General features: G+C 46.5%; 3 protein-coding genes and 1 long non-coding RNA gene across 5 annotated transcripts; 2 read left to right on the plus strand and 2 right to left on the minus strand.

Moving 5' to 3' along the window:
- Positions 1–2533: 2533 nt before the first annotated feature.
- On the minus strand, positions 2534–11911 carry LOC6726375 (cholecystokinin receptor type A). Of its 2 annotated transcripts, none has more exons than XM_016172382.3 (5): positions 11087–11911; positions 4235–4435; positions 3891–4172; positions 3350–3506; positions 2534–3276 (listed from the first exon to the last, which is right to left on the minus strand). In XM_016172382.3, exons 1-5 carry the CDS (start codon positions 11658–11660, stop codon positions 2766–2768), a joined length of 1725 nt encoding a protein of 574 aa, XP_016022767.1. In that variant the 5' UTR covers positions 11661–11911; the 3' UTR covers positions 2534–2765. The 2 variants fall into 2 exon arrangements, with proteins under 2 accessions (XP_016022767.1, XP_002107334.2); XM_002107298.4 differs by having other exon boundaries at positions 3350–3536.
- A 1424-nt stretch (positions 11912–13335) lies between these two features.
- On the plus strand, positions 13336–19480 carry LOC6726377 (coactosin-like protein). Its single transcript, XM_002107300.4, has 3 exons — positions 13336–13748; positions 18822–19145; positions 19212–19480. The coding sequence occupies exons 1-3, from the start codon at positions 13698–13700 to the stop codon at positions 19326–19328; spliced, it is 492 nt and encodes a 163-aa protein (XP_002107336.1). The 5' UTR covers positions 13336–13697; the 3' UTR covers positions 19329–19480.
- LOC6726378 lies at positions 19205–21685 on the minus strand. Its single transcript, XM_039297764.2, has 4 exons — positions 21444–21685; positions 20861–21381; positions 20059–20803; positions 19205–20002 (listed from the first exon to the last, which is right to left on the minus strand). The coding sequence occupies exons 1-4, from the start codon at positions 21521–21523 to the stop codon at positions 19921–19923; spliced, it is 1428 nt and encodes a 475-aa protein (XP_039153698.1). The 5' UTR covers positions 21524–21685; the 3' UTR covers positions 19205–19920.
- A 1250-nt stretch (positions 21686–22935) lies between these two features.
- LOC123327373 lies at positions 22936–24136 on the plus strand. Its single transcript, XR_006542110.1, has 2 exons — positions 22936–23524; positions 23868–24136. It is a non-coding gene; the product is annotated as an uncharacterized LOC123327373 (long non-coding RNA).
- Positions 24137–24181: the final 45 nt, after the last annotated feature.

The following is a 24181-nucleotide window of genomic DNA, read 5'->3' on the forward strand; positions in this document are numbered from 1 at the left end:
GAGAATTTCGTTGGCTCCCACGCCGAATCCTGCGTGTGGAATCCCCAGGGCCTTCACGCACACGTCCGCCTCATCGAAAGTGAAATTTGGGTGCGGTTTTGATTGTTTGCACCACTTGACCCCGTCCCATCATCATCATCGTCGGCACCTTTCGTGCTGACTGCCTCCTCCTGTCCGCCCCTCCAGCTGAATGGATCATCATCAAAACAAGCGGCTGGGCCACTTTACGTACAGCCAGGGTGTTTGTGTCTGTGCACCAGTCGAGTGCCGATGGCTACTCAACAGCATCCCGAGCAGCCCGTTCTGGCCATCCAGGATATCCACACCAGCACCCGCACCCACGCCCACATCCGGGCAGCCAGGTCAAGAGCGTGTCGTGAATATTTATACCTATTTGATTAGAGTCTCACGGGAGGAGCATGGATGCCCGAACATCTGCAAGTTTGATTGGATCCACTCCCCGGATACTGACGAGCTCGAAATTTATCGTTTAACGGACACTATAATTGAGCGGCACTCGCCATAAGTTGGCCAAACTGGCGGATGTCGCTCCGAGTGGCATCTTATGACCCAGTTTTATTCCGTCTTTATTTTTGGGTGGCTTTGGGCGGTTGGTTGCTTGGTGGCTGAGTTAGTCACCTAACAATTCCTCACTGGGTAATCCTCTGTCAAAACTATTCGACGCTGCCAGTTGCAGTTTGACAGCAAGGACACCACACACATCCTTATCCTTGAGCTGTGGAACTTTCTGCCGCTGTGGCGTAAGGAGTCATGAATAAAAGAGCAGCGCCAAAGCAACCCATCATCGTCATCATCATCATCATCATCATCATCAGCAGCAGTCCCCCAACATCCGCCCGTCGACCACAGAACCGCGGCGAGTAGTTTGTCCTGTCATCAGATGAGATTGGTACATGTCAAAGTCGCCGCATAACTATGTACGTCTCGGGCCGGAATATAAAATAAAATAAATTAAATAAAGGCCAAACTAGACTAGGCAAACTAGCTGAACCGGCAGCCAGTTACCCAGTGGCACGAGCCAAGTGAAGGGTGTCAGCCGAATGCCATCGTAGGTATCCCCCATTCGACCCACACGAAGTGACATACGTAGCTGCGCCTTGATTATAAGGATGTGGCTCGCATGTTTTTTCCTCCCATCCGCCGTTTTTCCTTTTTTTTCTGGCCAGGACCAGCCTTTGCTGCGGAGGATTTGCCATAAATTAAATTACCCAAAAGCCCAAAGCAGATTTGCGAGCCGAGCCGTGCCGTGCCGTGCAGAGCCGAGTCGGCTGACAACTGCTCGTTTAGGGCCATACATCTTCCGGAATACGGAGTCCGGAGTACGGAATACGGCTCTTCCGGACTATCCCCGATCCGGGATTTCTCGAGCAGATGGCGGGGGAGATGTGGTCTCGTCGTCTTGCGGACTTTTCTGCATACGACGGCACTTTCGCCGACTGCCTGTCAGTGCACATTTGCCTTTTGCCAAAGCCAAAGTTATGTGCATGAATAAAACAAATTGCAGCTCTTCGCTCCGCTTCATTACTTTGGGCCTCTGTTTTTCGGCCAATTTCTTAACGTGGCTGCCAGGCTGTCGACATGAAAAATTGAGCGGAATATCATTTGGCACGCTGCTGCATAATGCGATATTAATTAACGTGTCCACATCGTATCTCAATCTCTATCAGGGGGTAGGAAATATTATATATAGATATTATAAAAAATTAAATCAACTTAAGGAAGAGGCAGCTGTAAAGTGCTAATCTTTGTGCTTAGGCATTTTTTAAGACTCTAATGCAACGTTCCATTAAAGTAGCAACCAACTTAGGGCCAAAAGAAACCCACAAGCTTTAAGATACACTCATATAACTCCTGACAATTGTGGAAACTGATCTACTTACTCAGCTATGCTGTTTTTTTCATTCAACTTTCATTGCTGCCGATTGATTAATTGAATGAGTAATTGGGATGCTGATAAACAGGAAAACCGAAATGTCAACAGTTGATAAGGAACATTAAAACACAAATTAAGTGGACGGTAAGTCCTTCACTCGGACCTTTTCAGCTGAGCACCGTAAAGTGCTGAAGGGATTGCCCCCGCACCCACACCGCACCCACTTCCACTTCCACTTTAAAATAATCATCATGGCCCTCTTTTTTGGCCAGGCTGCGGTGGCTTTGGGCCTTAATTGTCGACTCAGTTGCTCAGCTCTGCTGTGCTGTGTACTCGACAAGGCGACGAACCGAGAGTCTTGCAGCTCCATAATGACAGGCGGATGGACTCGAACTCGGACCCGGACCCGGACCCAGTCCACAGCCAGGACATAAGCGGCTTGTGCTCCACTCAACTGTCGCCTTTCGGAGCTGCTCCTAGCTTGCAATTAAAATACCCACTTGGGCCCTATAAATTGTGAAAGAAGGAAGGCAGGGTCGAAAAAAGAATCCAGCACTTTGGAGTACGGGGCGGGGTCCACTTAATTCCCAGGTACTCACCCAAAAGGATTCCAACTATAAAAACATACAGCGAGAGTGCTTAAGTTTTACTCTGTTTATTTGCAGCAACCTTAGGAAGTTCAATTGAAACACCAATAGACTAGCGTCTGAGTTATTTTACGAGTACGATCATAATCACAAGTAGGTAAAAAAATCCATATTCGCCTTACTTAAAAAAAAAAAAACCACATACAGTTCGCTTATCATACATATTTACACCGCATCTCTCAGGATTCGGGCGAATGGGTCCTTGGAGGCGAATCCTCTACAGCTTAGAGCTGAGGACTGTTGACGGCGGCGGCGGCACTGTTGGTGCTCACCACCGAATTGAGAAACTCGTGGCGCGAGCGACTCCGCCAGGTGCCCATACCCATGGCTAGGCCGGGATTGAGACTGATGTTGGTGTTGGCACTCGCATAGGCGCCGGGGCCTGCGCCCGCCTGGCTGGCGGAGAGTCCTCCACCAGCACCACCACCGCCGACTCCGCTGGCACCTGCTCCACGACGCCAGGGCAGACCCTTGAAGGTGTCCACGAAGGCGCGCCGGAAGCTGGCGTTCATGAAGCAGTAGGTGATCGGATTGCAGCAGCTGGAGGAGTAGGCCAGCAGCTGGAGGAAACTGATGGCCGTGTAGTCCACGTACTCGTACACCACCGGTCCAATCAGCATGACCATCGTGTTGATCACGTACAGCGGCGTCCAGCAGATGAAGAACTCCAGCACCAGCACAAACAGCATCTTGACCACGCGCTTCTTGCTCTCCAGGGTCTTGGCCTCGTTGGACCTGGATAGTGGATTGTGGATTTTGGATAAAAGGGAATAGGGCTGGCAGACTGGTTATGCGACAAGAATCCTACCTGCGAAGTGCCGCATCGTGGACGCGAATGCTCGGCGAGGAGGTCTTGGCCAGCGTCACCGTGGTCGTCGTGGTGGTGGTGATCACAGTTGGAGCCGTTGGTCTCGTTGTCAAGGTTGTCGTTGCCATATTGGTGGATCCTCCGCCTGCGGATCCCTCTGAATTTCCATTATTATTGTTACTATTTTCTATGTGGAAAAACATATGAACACAAGCCAAATATAATCAAACAAATTAACGTTATTAGCAGCAACAAATGAAACAGTTGCCATAACTAATCTGAACTAATATGTGGACCAAAAATAATTTAATTTTCTCAAAAATTATCATATGTTGTTAAATGGATTTGTACCTTCTTATCGAGCATTTCACCAACAATCTATATCATATCGATATATAACGTTATTTTATATAACATTAAATAACGTACGAGTGCAAACATTTAGATACAAAATAATATCCAAGGGATTGTAAAGGACTTAATTTCATGAATATGCTACGTATAAAGAGGTACGACTTGATATTTTCTTGCAGTTACCAACCATTATAGACTGCGGTGGCGGTCAGGACAAGGATGCAGTTGCTACTGCTGCTGGTGCCCGGATTCGGTGCGCTTCCGCCGGCCGTTGCAGCGGAAACAGGCAGCGATTGCTGCAGGATGCGTCCGCTGTCCTTGGCCATGCCCACGTAGAGGGTACGCGTGATGAGGATGTAGGCCACGCAGAGGACGAGAAGCGGCAGGACGAGCAGCAGGAAGTCCAGCAGGATGTTGTAGAAGAGCTCGTATCCCTGGTCGGGCCAAAACTCACGGCACTTGCAGTAGCCTGTAACGGAAGTTGGTATAACAACCAGAGGACGACTGCTGGCCAGGTTGCTATGCACTCACCCGGTCGACTGGTGGGTATCAATTGACTAAAGACCGCTATGGGCGTCATGCAGAGGATGCCGCCCAGCCAGATGAAGCCGATGATCTTGTAGGCGTGGCTGATTGTCTGCCAGGATCGCGAGCGCAGCGGATGGCATATGGCATAGTAGCGCTCGCAGGATATGGCCACCAAGGTCCAGGACGAAACGGCCACGGATGCGGCTGAAATAAATGGAAGCGGATAACATTAGGACAAACCGAACACGGTGGACACACCCAGCTCCTGTCGAGCGGCGTGTCAAATCGCTTTCATTAGAAGGTCCTTCGCCCGCGTTCGTTGCATTTTAATTACACAATTTGCATATTAGGACCAGACGAACCAGGCGAACCAGACCAACCAGACGGACCATCGCTCTTCGCACTTCTGCCTGTTCTTGTAGTATGACAAACAGTGCACGATGCAATTTGCAGAAAGTGCAATTAAGCTATTCCCCAGCCACTCCTTTTCTTGTTGCCCAGTCTCCTTTTCATGTGAGCCTGTTAGGGGATTTCCCATTGTAAAGCAATTTGCTCCCACACCCTGCCCATCCCTCATATTCCCTTGGCCACAATTACATCCTGCCAGTATCGATGGGGCTACACAAGTGCGGTTCCATATGCAAGTCAATAGGGTGGACTGCTGTAGGGGAAAAACTGGACACCGGGAAAAAGTTTCGATTGAAAAATTGGTCAATTTTAGCGCAATTAAATGAGAAATATTTTCTAGTTCTTCAATCAATTTTTTTTTAGCACCAAACCATAAGATACATATGTATATGCATAAAGTCATCAAATAAATATGTTAAATTGATCAAATGCAAGCATAATTTGTTTGTATGTATGGGTGTATCTGGAATTAATAGTTTACCAAAACACTTGTGAAATTTGCAAATATATTTGTTCATACAATGCAATAGGCTGTAAGGTTTCAATTATTAATACTCCGAAATTGTTGTGCTTGCAGATACATTTGTGGTTTGCTAGATATACATATTTGCCCATAAAGGTATATACGTATCGCATTCAAAAGCAATAAGCAGTAGGTTCAATTGAATCAAGGAACGAGTAATTATCAGTTCCCTTTACTTCATTGGCACACCCCATTCAGGCAATTAAGGTCCACCCTAATGTGCTTATCCCTTCAGCCAGCTGCAGCTGCATTGTATTATATTAAAATGGTATGTTCTAGATTAAAGTAGAATACGTTTGTGTTTATTGTATCTACAATTGCAGTGATTACTACTTTGAATGTTTAACTCAGTTACAGATGATGTAGATATAGATATATTTGCTAGCAAAGATAGTTGCACCTCAGATTCTTTTGTAGTCGCAGTCCTTTTCTCATTTCCCCCTAGTTTACCCCATCCTGGCAACCAAGGTCCACCCTAATGTGCCTGCACTTCACCTGCATTGTATTATATTACATTTGCTGCACAATTGTTTACTTTACCTTTTAATTATGTATGCAAACTAATATGAGCAGCAAAGATTGATTACCACCACCTGAACAATAGGAGTGCACCTCGTCCTGGCAACCAAGGTCCACCCTAATGGCGCTTGCCCTTCAACTGCATTGTCACATTTGTCTCGCCCTCTGTCGCGTTTGTTGAGTTAACCCCCTGAAATTGAAGTTTACTTTTGATTGACGGCGGTGTGCGATGCTCTAAGACAGAAATACTAGCATATGTGCGCTTAAACTTAAAACAAACAGCAGCAAAGCATTTCCATTTCCATTTCCAGTTTGGTTATTCGCCCGCTCAACTTTAAGGCTTTTCGGCTAAGCAGTTTGATTGATTCGCGCGCTGAGTCTTGACAACTAAATCATTTCGAGATGCCAATACAATCCGCCAGAGCCTTGTGCATGTGCTGAAATACTTTACATACGACATGCATATATATATATACATATATATGTATATATATGCCCCATTCTGGCGCCCACAGTGCGTAATTCAATTGGCAAATGCAAAACTGACGGCAAATAAGGCGGCGTCGGCGGCAAATGACGAACCCAAATTGAATTCGATGCCCCGCCCCCTTTCTGCACGCCCATGATGTTTTTCTTTTGGCAACTGATTGAATTTGATTTGTGCGCAGAGTGGGCAGCAGCACGCCTTTGAGGCCAGAAAAAGGACATGGACGAGGATGTGGATGGGGATGGGAATGGGGATGGGGACAGCAGACGTGTTGAGCATATTACGCATACGACACGCAGTCCTCGAGCCCCGCATAAATATGCGACTCTGACAGGCCGGAATTTATAAGCGTCAGTTGGGTGATAAAATTTGATTGCCGCAAATAAAAACGAGCACACTCAGCAAAAAAAGGGAAACTCGTCCCTTTGACTACTACTGTCCATTCAACAAAGCTGGAAATAGCTTTAAGTTCGCACGCAGAAATCTTTTTATACTTATGCTATGCAGCCACTTAAATCTTTTGTCCAAAGAACTAGGTGTTTGTCTCTAGCTTGGGGAAAAAAAGAGGAGCACACACTTGAATGTTTTTCAACACTTTTCTGGGTAAAAGTGTACAAATATTTTTTTCAAAATTTGCCCGCTATGACTTTTAGTTTGCATCAGCGGCATAAGAACTATGCGCCTGAAAAAAGTTCGATGGAAGCAAAAACTTTTAAGCGATTTTTTTTGTGGAATACAAATATTTGTAGCACAAAGTTTTTGGCTAAGGCGCGAGGTTTAAAATTGAAAATAGTTGCCAACTCTGTATGAAAACAGATGGTTTTAATCTCCAGCTCAAAACCATTTGTTTTCATACAGAGTTGGCAACTCTGCCAGTTTGTGTTGGGTAACATGCTAGCATGGCAAATTTCTTTAAGTGTACAGCAAGCAAGGCATTGAGCACGAAAAGACCGCAAAATGTGCTTTGACCAGTCTCAAAGTGAAAGAGAACGCCTGCGTGCCTGTCGCTCTTCGAGGAACTCGGAACTTGGTCCTTGGTCCTGTGATTACAGCTGCAGGCGGTCCAGGTTCCTGTCGCCTGTCGCTCGACTAAGCAGATTGAGCACTACACGCAGATGATGAAACATATTGCCGGAGCTGGCGGGGAATGGGGCAGGGATGTGCTGCACAGAAACCTGGCCAAAAATTGCTGCTGATATTAGAAGTGTGCTTGGTAATTTGTTCTTGTGGCCGGGCCAAGTGCCTAAATTAGTTTGGCATCATCTCGAGTGACTGACAATCTGATGCGGTCGCTGACGGGAAAGTGACAGGGCGGAAAAATACTCCTGAGCAGGGATGGTTGACATGAAAGCGAGTGGATCACGGGGTCTTTGAATGGCTCGACTTTAAATACAAAAAGAAAAAGAGATACATTTCCCTTGCAAATTGTACACAATGTCAGCGAATTCGAAGGAAACAAACATCTTTTCGGGGCGAAACTCAATTTAAATTCAATGATTCGGCCCAGCAAATGCATTCATTCTAATGCGGGGATTTCCACACGCGATGTACAAACTCGCAGTGAGGAATCCTGAGTGGAGGAGCGGAGGAGTATCCTACCGAAAGCCTGCCGCCAGTGGAAAAGTTTGAGTAAAAACGAAATCAGAGTTTGCCCAGACATTCTATTTAAGTTGCAAGAAACACAAAGTTGCTTTTTATCGAATTAAGTACTCGAAAGTGCCTAGGTGGCTGGCTGTGCGTCCAACTTGGCTAAGCTATCATCCGGAGGGATGAGGCATGCTCCCCCAAATCCTGGGCAATCTCACATGTCTGGAGCTGATTCAGCCGAGCGTGGCTCTCTTAGCGATATTAATATTGTTCTCAAGTGCTTCCATTCCGAGTTTCCAGATTTTAGATCTCACATTCTCCACGCCACGTGCAGTTGGCATGCGGCAGTTGGCAAATGAAAGTTGCTGCCGCCTGTGCCGAACCGAATGTGCATTAATTAAAAAACTTCATGGCTAACAAATCCCGAAAGGCAGCAAACTTTTCCAAAACAAAGCCCTCGAATGGGACAAAGTTGAGCCACTAAGTTTCTGCCACCCACATTCATGGCCATGGCGCCAAAGGGAGTTTTTCTCGGAAATATATTCTCCGCTCCCATTTATGAACAACAATTAGCCAAGGAGCAGAGAGAAAATCTTGCCCGCTGGCCAAAAACTCATCAGCACAAAGTGCTCCTCCCATGGCTGACCACCAGTGCCTGCCCCCCATTTGGCTCCAAAGGATTCATCCCCCCTCTTAGCTTAACCATGCGACCAGGTGGCACTACTCCAGTGGGCAACTACATCCTGCGTATGCGTGGCGATAAAAACGACACTTTAACCACTCCGCACAGTGTGGGCCCAAATGCCCCAAAATTTTGCCACCGTTGAACACATGTTTCGCAGCTTATATAGCCTAAAACAACGAAGCCCCAACAACGGCCACAAATGCAAAAAAAGGGGAGAAAAAAATGTTTAAAACGAGCTGCGTCGAAATTGGTTTTTTCTGTTTAACATTTAGTTGGAGTCTGTTTGGGGAAATGGGGAGCATCGGCAAGCCAGTGGCCTTTTTGGGTGCCAAGTCGAAAAACACCATATTTGTACGCATATCCAGGACGATCTCTTTGAAAATGGCAAGTTTTCCTGCCCGAATGTCGAGCTTCAACTCGTTAAAGTTCATTCAGACTTTAATGCCTTTGACAACTGGCAGCTAAAAAACTTGCCAAACAGAATAATAAATGTCAGAAAACATTAATGCATTCAAATCAAAGAGCCAAAGACAAAGGCTTTCACAAAAAAAAGTTATAGTTTTTGCTCGGCCAAAGTTGAAGTTAAAAAAGTTGTCTGTAAATAGAATTCATGCGAAGAACACGAATGCATTTAGACCTTGGATTCAAACTGAAACATGAATTCATCATTGCTATAAATGTCATAAAATATGTGATTTTTAATGAGTTCTGACACTGCACTTCGTTTCAATGAATTCCGAAAAGGTAATTTTGATAAGCAAAAAACATATCAATAAAGCAGGATTAAAACCTTGTAAATAGCTATTCACACATTAAGCCCGATTAAAGCGAAAAAAATCAGGTGAAACATCAGTTTATCAGTATGGATTTCCATTAAGCTAATTTAAATAACACATTCTATTTATTTGTTAAGCCAATGTTTACCTTGAGTTTATTTAAACCATAATTGACAGGCGTGCAACACTTTGATGTTTGCTTTCAACTTAATTTTAGTTTCGCATAACGAAACTTGAATACGTCACGATGAAAATGCAAGCATGCACGACATTTATAGAATTTCTTAAGCAAACGTTTACGTACGAAAATAGAAGCTATCGAGAGCCCGAAGCTAAGAGAACGCCTCTTGACCACCACCTTGTTGCGTTCGCCATCGGCTCGCTTTGGGCCAGAGTCCCACCTCCTCTGGTGGACGCACCCACCTCCGCGCACACCGTTTGCGATCCAATGACTCCTGCCCGCTTGTTTTTTTAGTTGCCCATGTTCCACATTTCCCAAGGGCACTTCCCAACTGGCACCATTAGGAGGTGGAACTCCGACCGCGTTTGTGCTGTTCCGCCTGTAATTGCAGAGCCCCACGTCCACCTTCTCATCCTCATCCACATACACATTCCCATGCCGTGTGACATGTGTATGCTGCGCTGCATGTTGCATGTTCCCCAGGTGCGTGACGCTTGTACCTGCCACCAGGAGCAGCTACATCCCGCTCCGCTCCAGCACCCGGCCCCGTGCTGTGCCAATTGAAATGGTTATTTAATTCGCCCGTTCGTCTGTTGCGCGGGGGTGGGGGGCGTGGCAGGGGTATGGGGGCCAAAAGTATGCAGCGCTGTTGCACACAGCCGCTTTAAATTGCGCAGCCAAGTATGCTACGCATTTGCGTTTGCTTTTTGCCCGACAGCATAGTGGCTCCGCCTCCCTTTGCCATCCGAGATCCACGGCATGCCATTAGGGTCGGGGCCAAGCCAACTCCCACGCAGTGACGAACTGGATGGAGGCCGGGATTACTGGGGCAACCTGCCACATGACGCAATGGGCAACAGTTACCGAAATCCTGAGATATGTATTTACAACGCCGTTGCTAATGCGCCGTTTCCCATAAACATAAAGAACGAGCTGCCAGTTTTTTCTCCCGAAAGCCCATTTAATTGTCCATGGGCCCCAAGTAGCGCCAACAAATGTCTTTTTAATCACGTCCAACTGTTGTCCTGCCAACGCGCTTGATTTGAAGTTATGCGATGGCCATGGGACTCTTAAGGATGCACGCTATCCGTATCCTGCCCACAGACAATGGCGCACACTCTGTCAATAACATGGTCCAACATTATGGTTCTCATTTCCATTTTCAGTTTTCTGGGAAAAGGCGACACGCACAGGGATATGGATACGGATATGGATATGGGTATGGTGGTATGGTGGTATGGAAGTAAAGGGGTAACTAGGAGGAGATGGAAACCAGGACAATGTATGCCCACCTTTTACACAACTTGTTGTTTTGCGCTCTTTATGAGCTCCCCCGCATGACAGGGCCAATAAAACGATCCACATGCGACGATAATCGTAAAAAATTATTTTAATGCCCCACCAAGGAACCTAAAAACGCTGGAACCCAAGAACCTAGGAACCAAGGAAACTACGAATCCCGGTGGCCCCCACTCACACACGCGCCATAAATAGGGCCCTCAACTTATGTATTTGTAATTCCAGCTAATTGAAGGCTGCGGAAGATGGGGGAATTGGGCCAGCTAAGCTAATATTAGTCGGTTACTTATAATGTCAGAGAGCGCAGCTCCCTCCAGTGGGACAGGTCGTTAAATAAGCCAGGCGTTTAGGCATTTAGTGGTTGCCGTTTAACGGGAGGACTCCACTCACCTTGCGAGAACTGGAAGAGCTTGCAGAGGAACTCGCCGAAGATGAAGTTTCGCAGCAGGGTGCCCACCAGGGTGACGGGCATGCAGAGCACGCCCAGCAGCATGTCCGATATGGCCAGGTTGAGCAGGAACACGTTGGTTATGGTACGCATCCGGCGATTCTGCACCAGCGTCGAGATGACCAGCAGGTTGCCCAGCACGGCGAACAGCAGGATCATGCTGTAGCTGGGTATCAGCCAGACGGGCATGCCAGTGGAAGTACTGGAGCTGGAGACGGGAGCGGAACTGGGACTTGGACTGGAACTGGTGCCCAGGGAGAAGGCCAGTTCGGTGACCAAGTCACTGGGCTCGGTGTCCGTATAGCCATCCCTATCATCATCGCCGTAGCCGCTTGTCGCATTGCCCGCCAAGGAGCCAGTGCCTCCGTTTCCAGTTCCATTGTAGGGTGCCACGTTGAGCGACACTATGTGACCCGCCGCACTGGGCGCATTGGCATAGTAGTCGAGCAGTGCCCTATAGGCAGCCGCTGCAGCCATGGCCGCCTGGTCGGCATCCCCCTCCTCGTAGTTGAACATCCCGGTTGACCGGGTGATTCGTGGCAATCACTGGCCACCACCGCCGGACATGTCCCGTTGGGTCACCGAAAAAAATAAAATAAAATTGCACTCAATTGCTGTTGAAACGGCGACGCTTGCGCGCAGGCTGGCGAGGATTGCGATATGGAACTCGGGGGTATCCGAGCACACGAGCTGGCGGCTTTGGCTGCCAGGAGAGGGCTCGCCTGCTACCGTTGCGGGTAACGCGTCGTGGGCAACTGACGACTGGCGGACGAGGACGACGCCTCCGCTCCGCTGGGCTAGCTGCCGCAACATGTTGCGTGGGCGATGCCGAATGGCGCAAACTCACCACGGCAACTTGTGGCCAGCAGCATGCTGCCAAGCAGCCCTGTTGCCGGGCAACTCCCATGTTGCGCGGAGGACGTTCCCTGCCGATTGGGACAAATTAATACGGAGCACTGCGTCTGCAGCGGCGGAGCAGCTGCTGCTCGGCCCACGCACCGCGCAAATCATCGAATCAGCCGCATTCCTACGGCACTTGAGTGCCAGAGAATACAATCTCGGCTCGTTATGTATTTGCACAAATGTTCTGTGCTAATTCCATGGATCGCATTCCCAGCCGGCAAGCTGGCAGGGATCAGTGCTGATCTAGCCATAGTTTTGGATATATAGCGATTCCGATTAGCACCTATAGCACCTATTTCAGAGCTTGCAATTGTTGCTCGTTTTTTCGGCTCAGGAAGTGAATGATATCGCCCTCGATGGAGGAAGATCACATGACCGGGAGCTGCAGTGGTCAGACGTGAATCCACGGGGACTGGATACGACTGTGCCAGGAATCCGTGTTGCCGCAGAAAAACTCAACAAATCAATTCTATCTAGTTTTCTTCGTTTTTGTTCCTTCATTTTTTGGCCAGGTGTCGCGGTCCATAGATGGAATCCTTGGGTCCCCACTTCTCGACGTGACTCCACGGACTGGATACGTCTGTACCAGAATTCGTGTTATCCATTTTATCTAGTTTTTCTTTATTTTTATGAATAATGTTTTAATAGAATAGATAGAATCCACATCTTGTAAGCCTCTTCGCTATTGAGGAATCTCTTCCTTCTTCAAGGGATTGAGCTGCTCCTCAAGGACCTACATAGTTTAAGTTGAGGAGTATTTTGTGGTTCTTCTATCCATCAGACTATACATATATTCTCACACGATTTTATGGTTTCCTGTGCCCATGATGAAGCTTATCGAATAGTTTTCTGTACTCCAGGAGCCCGGATTCGGAGAGATCATATTCATCCGAAGGAATATTAGCTGAGATTTCATTTATTTACTCATAATGTGAGCAATGTCAGTTAAAATGTCTAAAACGAAGTATTTATGCAAACTTCATTATGATAGAAGCAACTAGCACACTCAATTTTCTCGCGGTGTACGCATAAAACACTAGCCAACATCTGGCTTTTTTTGGTGTTTCCGAAATGCCTGCACTGAAAATGAAACTGAAAATAAAGCCAAATGCGGCGACATCGTCGCAGTTCGCGCGCTCTCGCTCGCTCCCCACGCAGCCGTCTCTGTCGCACCTGCTGTTTGTCTATCAGCTGCCGTGGGGCCTTCTGGCCAGTGCATCTCGCTCGCACGCACGGCGACTGCGCCGCCGACTTCGGCGGTCGACGGTCGGCACTTCATTCGGAGTTGCAGACGCCGGCACCGCCGCATTCGTGAGATACAACTCGTGGTGGTCGGACGAAGTTCAGCGGCTGCTCTATTATCTGGATATCTGGAACTGTGCCTGGTTCTGTCCATCGCTCTTTGTGCGCTTGCATTGTGTTTTTTGTTGTTTTTCTGGCGCTGTGTATTTTTGTTTTCGTTGTCATTGTGCCACTCTGCCACTTTGTCACCTTGCAAACGGTCAACTCTTCCCGCCGGACCAGCGCTCCGTTCCCCTTCGAGACTCACCCGCGATCCCAGGAAGCTGTTCCCAAGAGCACCAGCATCCCAGCTGCGCATCGAAAACCATATCCATATCCATATCCACATCCAGAACACAGCGCACCAGCATGTCGGACGGCATCGAGGTCGAGCAATTGGTGGAGAGCAAGCCGAGAAGGGTGAGTAGTGGGGTGGGCACACATGGAGTTCGAGTTGGAGTTGGAGATGGAGATGGGTAGCCAGAGCAGGCGGTAGTCCTGCTCCGGGCAGGGACCATGAAATGTGTGTGTATACCGGCAGGGGACGACCGAAAATTAAGAATTATAAAAGATTGGATGGGGCAGCCAGCAGTCCAGAGAGTCAGAGAGCAACCCGGAGAGATATCTTATAAATGCACCGAAAGAAAATGGGTACTGAGTATGCTGATCACCAATCCGATGGCAAAACCTTAAAATGGAAGAAGGTTCTAATCACTAGATTATAAATACTCTACAATCAAAGAATTCTGAAAAGTGGTATTGAATTCGATCTCATGAGAATAATGATAGATTTTCGAACTTTAAGTTGGTCAAATATATATCGTAAGATATTGGATTAGTAAAAACATACACATTTTATGACCAGAGAGCATTGATTATGCTACAATAATATAAAAGTTGCATTACCAACACTGGTATTGAACTCGGACATTGGCTTTAAGGATACAAAACACTGCTTTCTTCCGGTGTACACACTGGAGTTGCTGAAGCCCAGGCCCATGCGGCGTGTGTGTATCTCGCTGGGCATGCGTGAGTGTCTGTAAATAACTCTGACATTGGCTCGCCGGCGACTCCGCTCCACAAGAACCGGCCCCAGAGGGCCAGAGGTCCAGGAGGCGGGGTGGCAGCTGGGTTTTATGGCTCTGCCCGGGCGGAAAGGGGCAGGGCAGGGCAATGGCAGGGGCAGGGGCAGGGGCAGGGACTGAGTCTCGCGGGGCAACATCATCTCGGCTGGTTGCGATTGCGGGGGCGGATGCAGATTGTGGGGGCGACTCCGAATCCGAATCCGAACCCAAATCTGAATCCGAATGCGACGCCTTCGCAGCGATGCATATCAAGTTCAAGTGCGTTTGCAGTGCGGCTGCCGCTGCTGCACTTGCTCGCTGGGGTCTCGAGACACCATCGATACCCACCGAAGACGCTGCGGTTAATGCGGCGGAGTCCGTCGCCCTGGCCAACACGTATAGCTTTCCAGATTACGGTGCTTAGCGGGCACTGGGAGCTGAGGAAACGGCTGCAGCGCCATTATCTTGGGGGTACTTCGTTTAGCTGATCGCGAGATCTGCGTTTCATGTGACTTTCGGTGCACGGCACTTGTTCGCCAACCTAATCTCTATGGCACCACCAAACAAAGCGATTGTGCTTAGCAGCCAGGCCAATAAATAATACAATTTCGAGGTTTCCAAGTGCAGGGAACAAAAGGAGTAATAATAAAAAGAAATGTGTGGAATCGTTGGGGATATTAGCCATTCCACACCCTCCAATGCTCGGGAAACGCTTCCTGACGCGCCAATTTTGGTCATCCACTCCCCGAGTCGACGTCGTCGTCATCGTCACCTTCAGGCGGCATGAATCACGCACTCGGAACCTCGTTTCCCGCAACCCGCAACCCGTACCCCATACCGATACCCCATCAACATGGCCATCGCCAACCCCATCCGGCATCCCAGATCCCCCGACTCCGGGCGTCTGGGGCGTGAGCAGCCACAAAACAGTTTGCTCCTTTGTTTCCTGCACTGTGTGTGTGTTAGTGTGTGTGGCGAATGAAACATCGACGGCAGCGGAATAAAAATAAGAAATAAAATAAAGTAAAGTAAAGTGGGGGAAAAAGAACATTGACATATCGGCGGCGGTCCCAGACCCGGAGCAAGTACGTCATTGCGACTGCGCTGCGGCAACTGGCAATTTGTCACTACATTGCGATTTATTTATTTGTTTTTTTTTTGCTTTTTTTCGATTTAGCCTGGCCAAGGCGAAGCGGTTAATAACCGATTCGTTGCAATTTATTGGTTATTTTCCAATTGCCTTGCCGATGAGTGAGTCAGTTGCATCGACCCACGAATATCCCGCATATTGTGTGTTTACTGTGCCGCATGTCATATATCTGCATCGCCTCTCCTTTATTTCCCTTTATTCATGCCCGATCGTATTATTTGGAATTTTTTCGTCTCTTATCTGAAATTCATTAGTCAACATAAAACAATTTCGGTCCACTTGTACATACACAACGAAAAAGCGAATAAAACACAAAATGTGCAGTGCAGTCGAAAGTATCACTCGGTGAATACTCTTACTTTGATTGTTCATACTTCAGTATTTGCTTTATGAGCTCACGATCTATATATACCATACAATTAGATATATATACTATACACAATCAGAGTTAACTTGAAATAATGTCAGGCATCAAATGATAAAAGATATGGGCATGGTGGTGTCTTTGACTCTGTAGTTCTCGATAGCTTGCTTTTTATTTAAGGACAAGATTATTTAAGTTCGTTCTCATAGATTTTTATATTAAAGGTATCTCAAGAATTTCTACAACTGCCATACCTTTCACAAGGGTATCAGCGTTGAGTTACGCGGCAAGTCAGTTTCGAGCACCTGGCTGCGGATTCGGTTTCGTTTTCGTTAGCAATTTTTATTTGCTGTATTATGCTTGGTTACGTTTAGCTGCAGTTATAGCCGCGTTTGATGCATCGCCGGCCCGCTCATTGCCAGATATCGATGGATATAGCTATAGATACTATAGCTACATACATATAGCTGGCAATGCAGCGTGCTGTATGAATGCACACATGGGCATATATGGCTCACTACGTACGAATCCGCATAGATAGATAGATAGATACATACGTATCTATCGGATATGGAGGCATGCCATTTGAGCAGTGCGAATTGTTTGGCAGATGGCTTTGCTGCTGGAAAGGTGGCTAACTCCATGGAGCTGTTAGGATCATTGGTGGTTCCACTATATATATTTCCTGTCCTCGCTATAAGGTTACTTATCCGTCTGACCGAGACTGTTGCTGACTGTTTTCCATCGAGAATCACGAATCACGATTAACCATATCAATTATGGCCTGGCTACTGTCGCTCGCTTTTCTATGCGCGGATCTTTCGAGCATGACGCACTCTGACTTTCCTTGGAACTAGTTTCCCTTTTTCGATAACATGAAGCCAGCCCAATCTCTCGATTCCTATGACTAAGCGCCAACCTCGGCTGGATTTTTATGGTGTGTAAAATTGGAACAGGCGAGCCCTGCAGATTTACCCGGCCACTAATTGCCCGGGCGATCCCAAGAAGTTTCGGTAATAAATCAATTACAATTCCTTTAGTTCTGCGACAGTTTTCTTATCAGAGCAAATAGATGGCAGTGCGTCAATTCCGGAGGAGGGGCTATCCGAGCCTATCCTATCCGATCTTTGGGTGCACTCCCAGCCCAACTGGAGTGATCTAATTTGTCGTGTTGTCATTGTGTCAGAAGAGGAGATATGGTATATATATGTTTATAGATATATATACATATGTGCGAACGTTATCGGGCTTATCGGCTGGAAACTTAATTTCAGCTAATTTTAGCCAACAATTTGGCTCACGTACCCGCGGAGGTTGCAGGAGGAGCAGCAACACTTCTATATACATTTGTATCTGCTATCTGGCTTTTTTTGGGGAAAATTTGTCGGGTATTTTCGGTGGGTCATTCGCTGCAACGGTTTCTTAGTCGTCCGCTCATTTTTGGCACAGTTTGCGTCCGCATCTTCTTCATTTTTTTTTTTTTTTTTTTTTGCCTGCCTTCCGACTAATTAATTCAGAGCCACGAAACGGGAGCTTCAGAGCTGTTCCATAGTTCTGTGCGACACATAGAACACACATACCAACTCCAAGTTCTCACTGCGTCGCGTTGTGAAAGTCGTCGCCCGAATCATCTTTGGGTTTAATTGTTTGGCTTTTGATATTTTCGGCAGTCGTCGCTTTTCTAATTGATTTTTCTCACCAGACGCCGTACTCTCCGGTCATTGAACGCATTATAGAGCGATCTCTATCTCCATCTTCCCATCGGTATCTGTATCTGTATCTGTATCTGTATCTCTAGCTGTATCTGTATCCGTATCTCTGGCCCAGCTTCAATGTCTATTTATACGCGAGTCTAGTTCCTGACTCCAAGCCCGGTCCATTTTGGCTGGCAGTTGGCTCTCTTTGTTTGTTGTCATCCCGTTCCGACGACCCCAAGTCACTTATCAAATCTCTGACCTGCTTTCCGCCGGCTGCTGATTGAAAATTGTCACGCGTAAATTGATTTTAATGCGGCGATCCGCTTAAGACAATAAGAGTGCACTACGTGAAAGGGTAGTTTTCCAATCCGTACTCCAAGTAGTATACTCGTATCAAACCCATCGATCCGATCGCTTTCCACGCTTTCCACGCATCTAAGCTGGGCCCAACTTTGTGCACAGAAAGATGTGTTTATGTCCCATAATGATACCCCAAAGTCCACTTAATAAATCACAATTGAAATTAATCTTTAGCTAACCAAAATCGTATTGAGACTTCGTTTTTTTACATTTCACTATCAGCATTCGAACTTATCAAGCCATTTAAATTCATTTACATACCGATTTTTTTTAAATCATCATATTTTTCGGCTTCGAACCGAAACCCACATATGTGTGTGCATTTCGATGGTAACTCGCTGATATCATTATCAAAAATGCTGTAGTTTTATATGCGGGTATGTTCCAGCTTATCATAATAAATATAAATAATATAACATAATAAAATATGTATTTACATTGGCTACTTTTCCACTGGCCCGCTGGTATTATGTTTATAAAGCACTAAAGTGGCAACAAATTGCTTTCCGTGAATCTGCCCGAACGTAATGCAAGTGGGCGATGCAATGGCGTGCCTTTTCCCTGGGCGATTTGAGGTTGCCTGACACGGAAACAAGTCGAATTGAATGTAATATAACCATCGAAAGCGAAAGCCCGGCTCAAATCTGACTCATAGATGGCGCCGTCAAGAGTACTTGGCCCCGCATTGAGTACATAAAATACATTTCGCTATCGATGGGCCAAAGCGGATGATCATTCGCCTTGGCGAAACGAGGCGGACTTGGAATACATGATTAAGATATATACTTCCGTCTGAAAGTTGCTTACAATCCCCCTCTCCGCTTGCTTATAATCCTCTTCCCCCCTGCTCTTTCGCAGATGCCGCTGGCCACGTCGCTGGAGAAGGACTCGATTCGCGAGGCCTACGAGGATGTACGCTCCGATCTGACGGACACCGAGTGGGCGGTGTTCAAGTTCGATGGCGCCCAGATCATTGTACATGCGCGCGGTCAGTGCTTTGAGGAATTCCGACAGCAGTTCGGCGACTCGGAGCGCGCCTTTGGCTACATACGCATCCAGATGGGTGACGAGATGTCCAAGCGCAAGAAGTTCATCTTCCTGACGTGGATCGGGCAGGAGGTGGGCGTCATCCAGCGGGCCAAGATGTCCACGGACAAGGCGCTGATCAAGGATGTCCTCAACGTGAGTAGCCAATAGCTAGAGATGCCAGATCCCAGATGCAGAAATATATCCTCTAATCTTTTGCAGAATTTTGCCGTGGAACTTCAGGCGGGAGTGGAGGCCGAGCTGGACATTGAGCTCTTCCGTGAGGCACTGAACCGTGCCGGCGGCGCCAACTACGGAACGGGCATCCGGGATAACTAAGCGGCCTCCAAGTTACTTTATATATACATTTTTTTTTGCAACTCTTAACTGCTTACCAAACTGCTCCTTTCTCTTTAATTATTATGAATTAATTTTATGAAATTTAAAAACTGTACATTTTATGAAATATTATACAAGCAATTGTACAATTACTGGGTCCTCTTATTTTTCGTATCTTCCGTAGTGGCATTAAGGATTCAAAACTGGTTCAAGAAAAGTTTTCAATACCAAATTTCAGAAGCGGTTGTAAAATAATTTTCGATGCCATGTGTATATAGTGGGACTGCTGAATTTCTTTGATGATAAGACAACAATTTTGCTCACTTGATACTAAATACTAAAGTGGACAGATATGCCAGAATTCACATTAGACAATAAACAAAAAAAAACTGTTCTTGTCTATTCATGTTTCTATAATAAAGAAACTAGTCTGGTTTACTGAACATACGCCGGGTGGATCGATTCGAATTTGATAAGCTCCAAAATGAAGATGGTTTACATTGTTGAACTTAATACTACGGAGATGATGAAAATGATGAGAAATGAAGAATGATCTAGTTGCCTCTTAGTCCCGGGCGCTGCCTCGCGCTTCCTAGCGGTCCCGGAAGAGTACCGAGTGAAGTGCATCGATGTCCACCTCCACGCCAGACGAGTTGGTGGTCACGGTGCGAGAGCTACGGACGAGAACGTTGAACAATACTGCTTGACATCTTTAAAGCATATCACTCACCTGGCCTTGTGCACCGAGCGGCGGGAGGAGTGCGGATTGACGAGCACACAGTGCATTGGCTGGTCATCGAACTGACGATGGTGATAGGTATCTACGGCCTTCTCGGCGTGTTCCAGTGACTTGTAAATAACTTCGGCGGTGCCGGGACGCACCACACGAGCGTCGTACACTGGGCCGATGTCGCTAAAAAGCTCGCGAATATCCGCAGTGGTCACGTTAGTATGCAGATTGCTCACCAGCAGGCGATATCCACCCTTGCTGGTCGACGTACCCAGCGACAATGGGGATGGCGAACGGCGCTTGTTCTTCGATGGAGCAGCTGCATTACCATCACCATCACTACCGCTATCGCTATCACTACCACCACCGCGACCAACGGCCCTTCTCCGGTTCTCGTTGGCGTAGATCCCATGAGAAATGCGAGGATCCTTCTTACTGACAAACAGACGAGACCGCACCGATTCTGGGAGTTTACTTGTGTTTGCTGTGTCGCGGTGGAGGCGCTCGAGAGGCTCATTGGTGGTATCTGCGCGTCCAACTACGCGTCGGTCGGTGGTCAGCACAGGACGCTCAATGCGATTGCGGGCCGCCTCGTAAATGGAGAATGGATTTGAATCTATTTTGTTATTGAGTGGAGCCATGGACATTTCCACGTCGTTGCCGCGGTTCAGGTCGAGGCCACCAGTGGAGTAGTGTGGCAACGCTTGCCTCCTCTGCCCTAAGTGCAATGTTCGAGATATTTCCTCTGAAAGTAGAAGAGTGCGTTTTAGGAACGGCTTGGCAAAGAAAGGCACTAACTAACCATCCTCCAGGTCCTGCATATTATCAAGATCAATATAGCGCCGTGGAGCAAAGGGTTGGCCCGGCTTATTGGACATGGGGTCAAAGGTTCGATGCAAGCCGGACAACATGTGGTTACCCAGTCCCACGACATCGTCGTCTGAGTCCCATTTCGCCTGAATGGTGCCGTCCGCATGGTTTGACATGCTAATAAGGCGGTGACCAAACTGACCGATGTGCACTCCCTTTCCGCGTGCGCGATGTGATGGCTCAAACGACTCCTCTTCTGCATCAATAAGTATTGGGACCGCCGAACGGACCTTCTTTCGCTCCAGTAGCTGGCGGGCATCGATGCCCGAGTCGCGCACGCTCTTGTTGATCAGATCCCGGGCATCGGCTATCTTGGCCCGTGTCTTCGCGGCGATCTTGTTCCTGGCATCGAAGGTCCGCTTTGCTGGCGGATCAGATTGAGATCCTCGAGCGACCGATGGCTTGAAAAAAGGCTTGTTCAGCAGCTGGCGCGGCTTGGAGAAGTTCGCATTGCTGCAATAGAAAACACATTGAGTGCCACTTCATTTTTTCGGCTGTCCTGTAAATGCACTTACAACTTTCTGTCGATGGGACGATAGCCGCGTTGCCCGCGCTTCCGCTCTATAATCTCGTCCAGACTCATATCGATGTCCATGGCTCCCAATGTACGCTTTTCACACCCTTTCCTAAGCTAGGTGTGAACTGAAAACAACCAGATTCAAATTATCCTGACTCCTCGAACTACGTTCGTAAAAATAAAGAACTGGCGTTTCACTGGTGACACTTGGTGTGGCGAACTATCGCCCAGCACTATCGCTAGCAACTATCGCTTATAAACACTTTCGTGATGCTGGAAATAAAATGTAAAAAAGAAACAGTAATATACTAACCCTAATGTATGAATACAAATATACGATTAATACTAATAAACTATTTTTTCACTTACAAAAACAGTTTTTGCATGTCTTAACATTAGTTTGTAGAAGATTGAGGTCTTGAAAATTCTCAGAACTGACATTGATTTTCTTAGTACCCTTAGCAAACATAATACGTTTTATCCACTGACATTACGCGTCACTAATTCGCAGTGGACCCACGTCGGGTCTGGTCACACTGCGACCTGCATAACAAAAACATCGTACAGCCCACAGGATGTGAAGCCAGGTCGCACTCCTTCCTTCATTGTAGGCCATGAGGGCTCCTCCTTCCACTCTTTAGTCGCCTTTTACGCCAAGCCGGGAACGCTGAGGTAGTATTCTTACCACCCACCACACTGGACACCTGTTTGGGCTTAGCCACCCACTCTGTTGGCCATCTCGTCTGATCGGACTTGTTCCATCATCTTAACTGGGTTAGGTGGTAGTCCAAGCATTTGCGTTGGCACTCTGCCCAAACCGCCAACTAGACGTTTCACAGTGGGCCAGATGATTTTTCTAGTGGGACAAAAGTCACATTTTTAAATATTTAAATACAGTATTTTTTTTGTTTTGGTTTTTTTAACTGACAATATCCGTCTGCGCGTATAAGAGTTTGTATAAGAGTTTTTGTTTGTTTACATGATCCGCTGTGAGCTTTCAAAGTAAACGTATGTTTTAACATATTTGGCGTTACGGTTTCGTGTTTATTGATTGACCGTTAATTGAAACAAAGCAAAGCAAATTGATTCAACAACTTCTGTTAACTTTAGTAAAAGGTATTTTCTAAATAAAAACAATGTGTTTGTGACCTTTTTTTTATGTTTTGTAATAAAAATGAAGTGTTTGAAGTTTGTTATTTTACCAAGTATGGCACAATGTTTGATACTTGCATATTTGGACTATAAATAACCTTGTTCACTCTTGTTCAAGCTGATTCTAGCATTTATGTAACGTGTGAGCCTTTGTGTCGATAATATTTTCAGAATTATATCCAACTTCGACCAACTGTAAAGTCTGTTGTACTTTTTAGGTGAAATGTCAAATAAGCCCGCAAAGAGAGAGCCCTCGTTTTAAAAGAATTGGTATTTGGTACAATTTTAAAGAACCGCCAGCTTTTTGGAATGGAATCTGAAAGGATTACTAGGTAATTAACTAGTTTTATGAGCAGTCTTACAGAAAAATGGTAATCATGTCATTACAACAGAACTTATTTCGAGAAAAAAACTAAATCAAACTATAGAATTGATTCGATCAGAGTAGGATATAGTAAAAAGACAAATACTGGACATTCCAACCAACAATTACACCCTTATTTACAATTTCCCACGAATTTCATATGATATATGTTATGAACGGATTACTTGTTTCATCGGATTCGTATATGTAAGTTACGAACCCTCTTCTTGCGCCCTTCGTCAGGTCTCACCAGCGCTCGGCTCTCGTGTTTTCGGGCCCCGTCAGCAGGCGACTCGGGGCCTGTCTAGTAACATGTTTGTGTATGTGTGCATTCGGAACAAGTGCCGTTGGTCGCACTCAGGGTGGGGTAGAGGGGTCAACGGGGGAAGCGTATATAAAAGCAGCGGGACGGGAGAAGAGGAGCCAGTCTCGAACGGACACATAACGGAACCGCTAGCAGATCACGAACTGAATCTTAAAATAAAGCTAATCGTAAACTCGAACCCTCTTAACTATCTTGACTATTATTTGGAGAACCACAGCATGTTGGTTGTCATATCAAGGTGAGGTATGCGGCAGCGAGTGCCGAGAACCCTCATGCAAGTGCAACTTGCGTTAACTTGTATATAACGGCTATGTCGTAAACTTCTAACACTAGTTGCAAATAATTCAATTTTGATAAAACCGTTGATTAAAAAAACCGTTTCGATTAATTTCGAAAACAATTTAAATAAATCAGATTCGCCAGATTCATCCAATTCCGATTAATTTCTGATGAGAAATATATAATAAATTCATCAAAAGTCCACAATATAAATTTACAGTCAAATCTGTTTTTGTTTATTCGAGTTATTACTAAAGTTCCGCTAGCTGGGAATTATTTGCATTATTTTTTATTATTTGCAGAATTTTGCCGTGGAACTTCAGGCGGGAGTGGAGGCCGAGCTGGACATTGAGCTCTTCCGTGAGGCACTGAACCGTGCCGGCGGCGCCAACTACGGAACGGGCATCCGGGATAACTAAGCGGCCTCCAAGTTACTTTATATATACATTTTTTTTTGCAACTCTTAACTGCTTACCCAACTGCTCCTTTCTCTTTAATTATTATTAATTAATTTTATGAAATTTAAAAACTGTACATTTTATGAAATATTATACAAGCAATTGGACAATTACTGGGTCCTCTTATTTTTCGTATCATCCGTAGTGGCATTAGGGAT

The sequence above is a fragment of the Drosophila simulans genome, chromosome X, assembly GCF_016746395.2.
Source record: "Drosophila simulans strain w501 chromosome X, Prin_Dsim_3.1, whole genome shotgun sequence".
Taxonomy (NCBI): Eukaryota; Metazoa; Arthropoda; class Insecta; order Diptera; family Drosophilidae; genus Drosophila; species Drosophila simulans.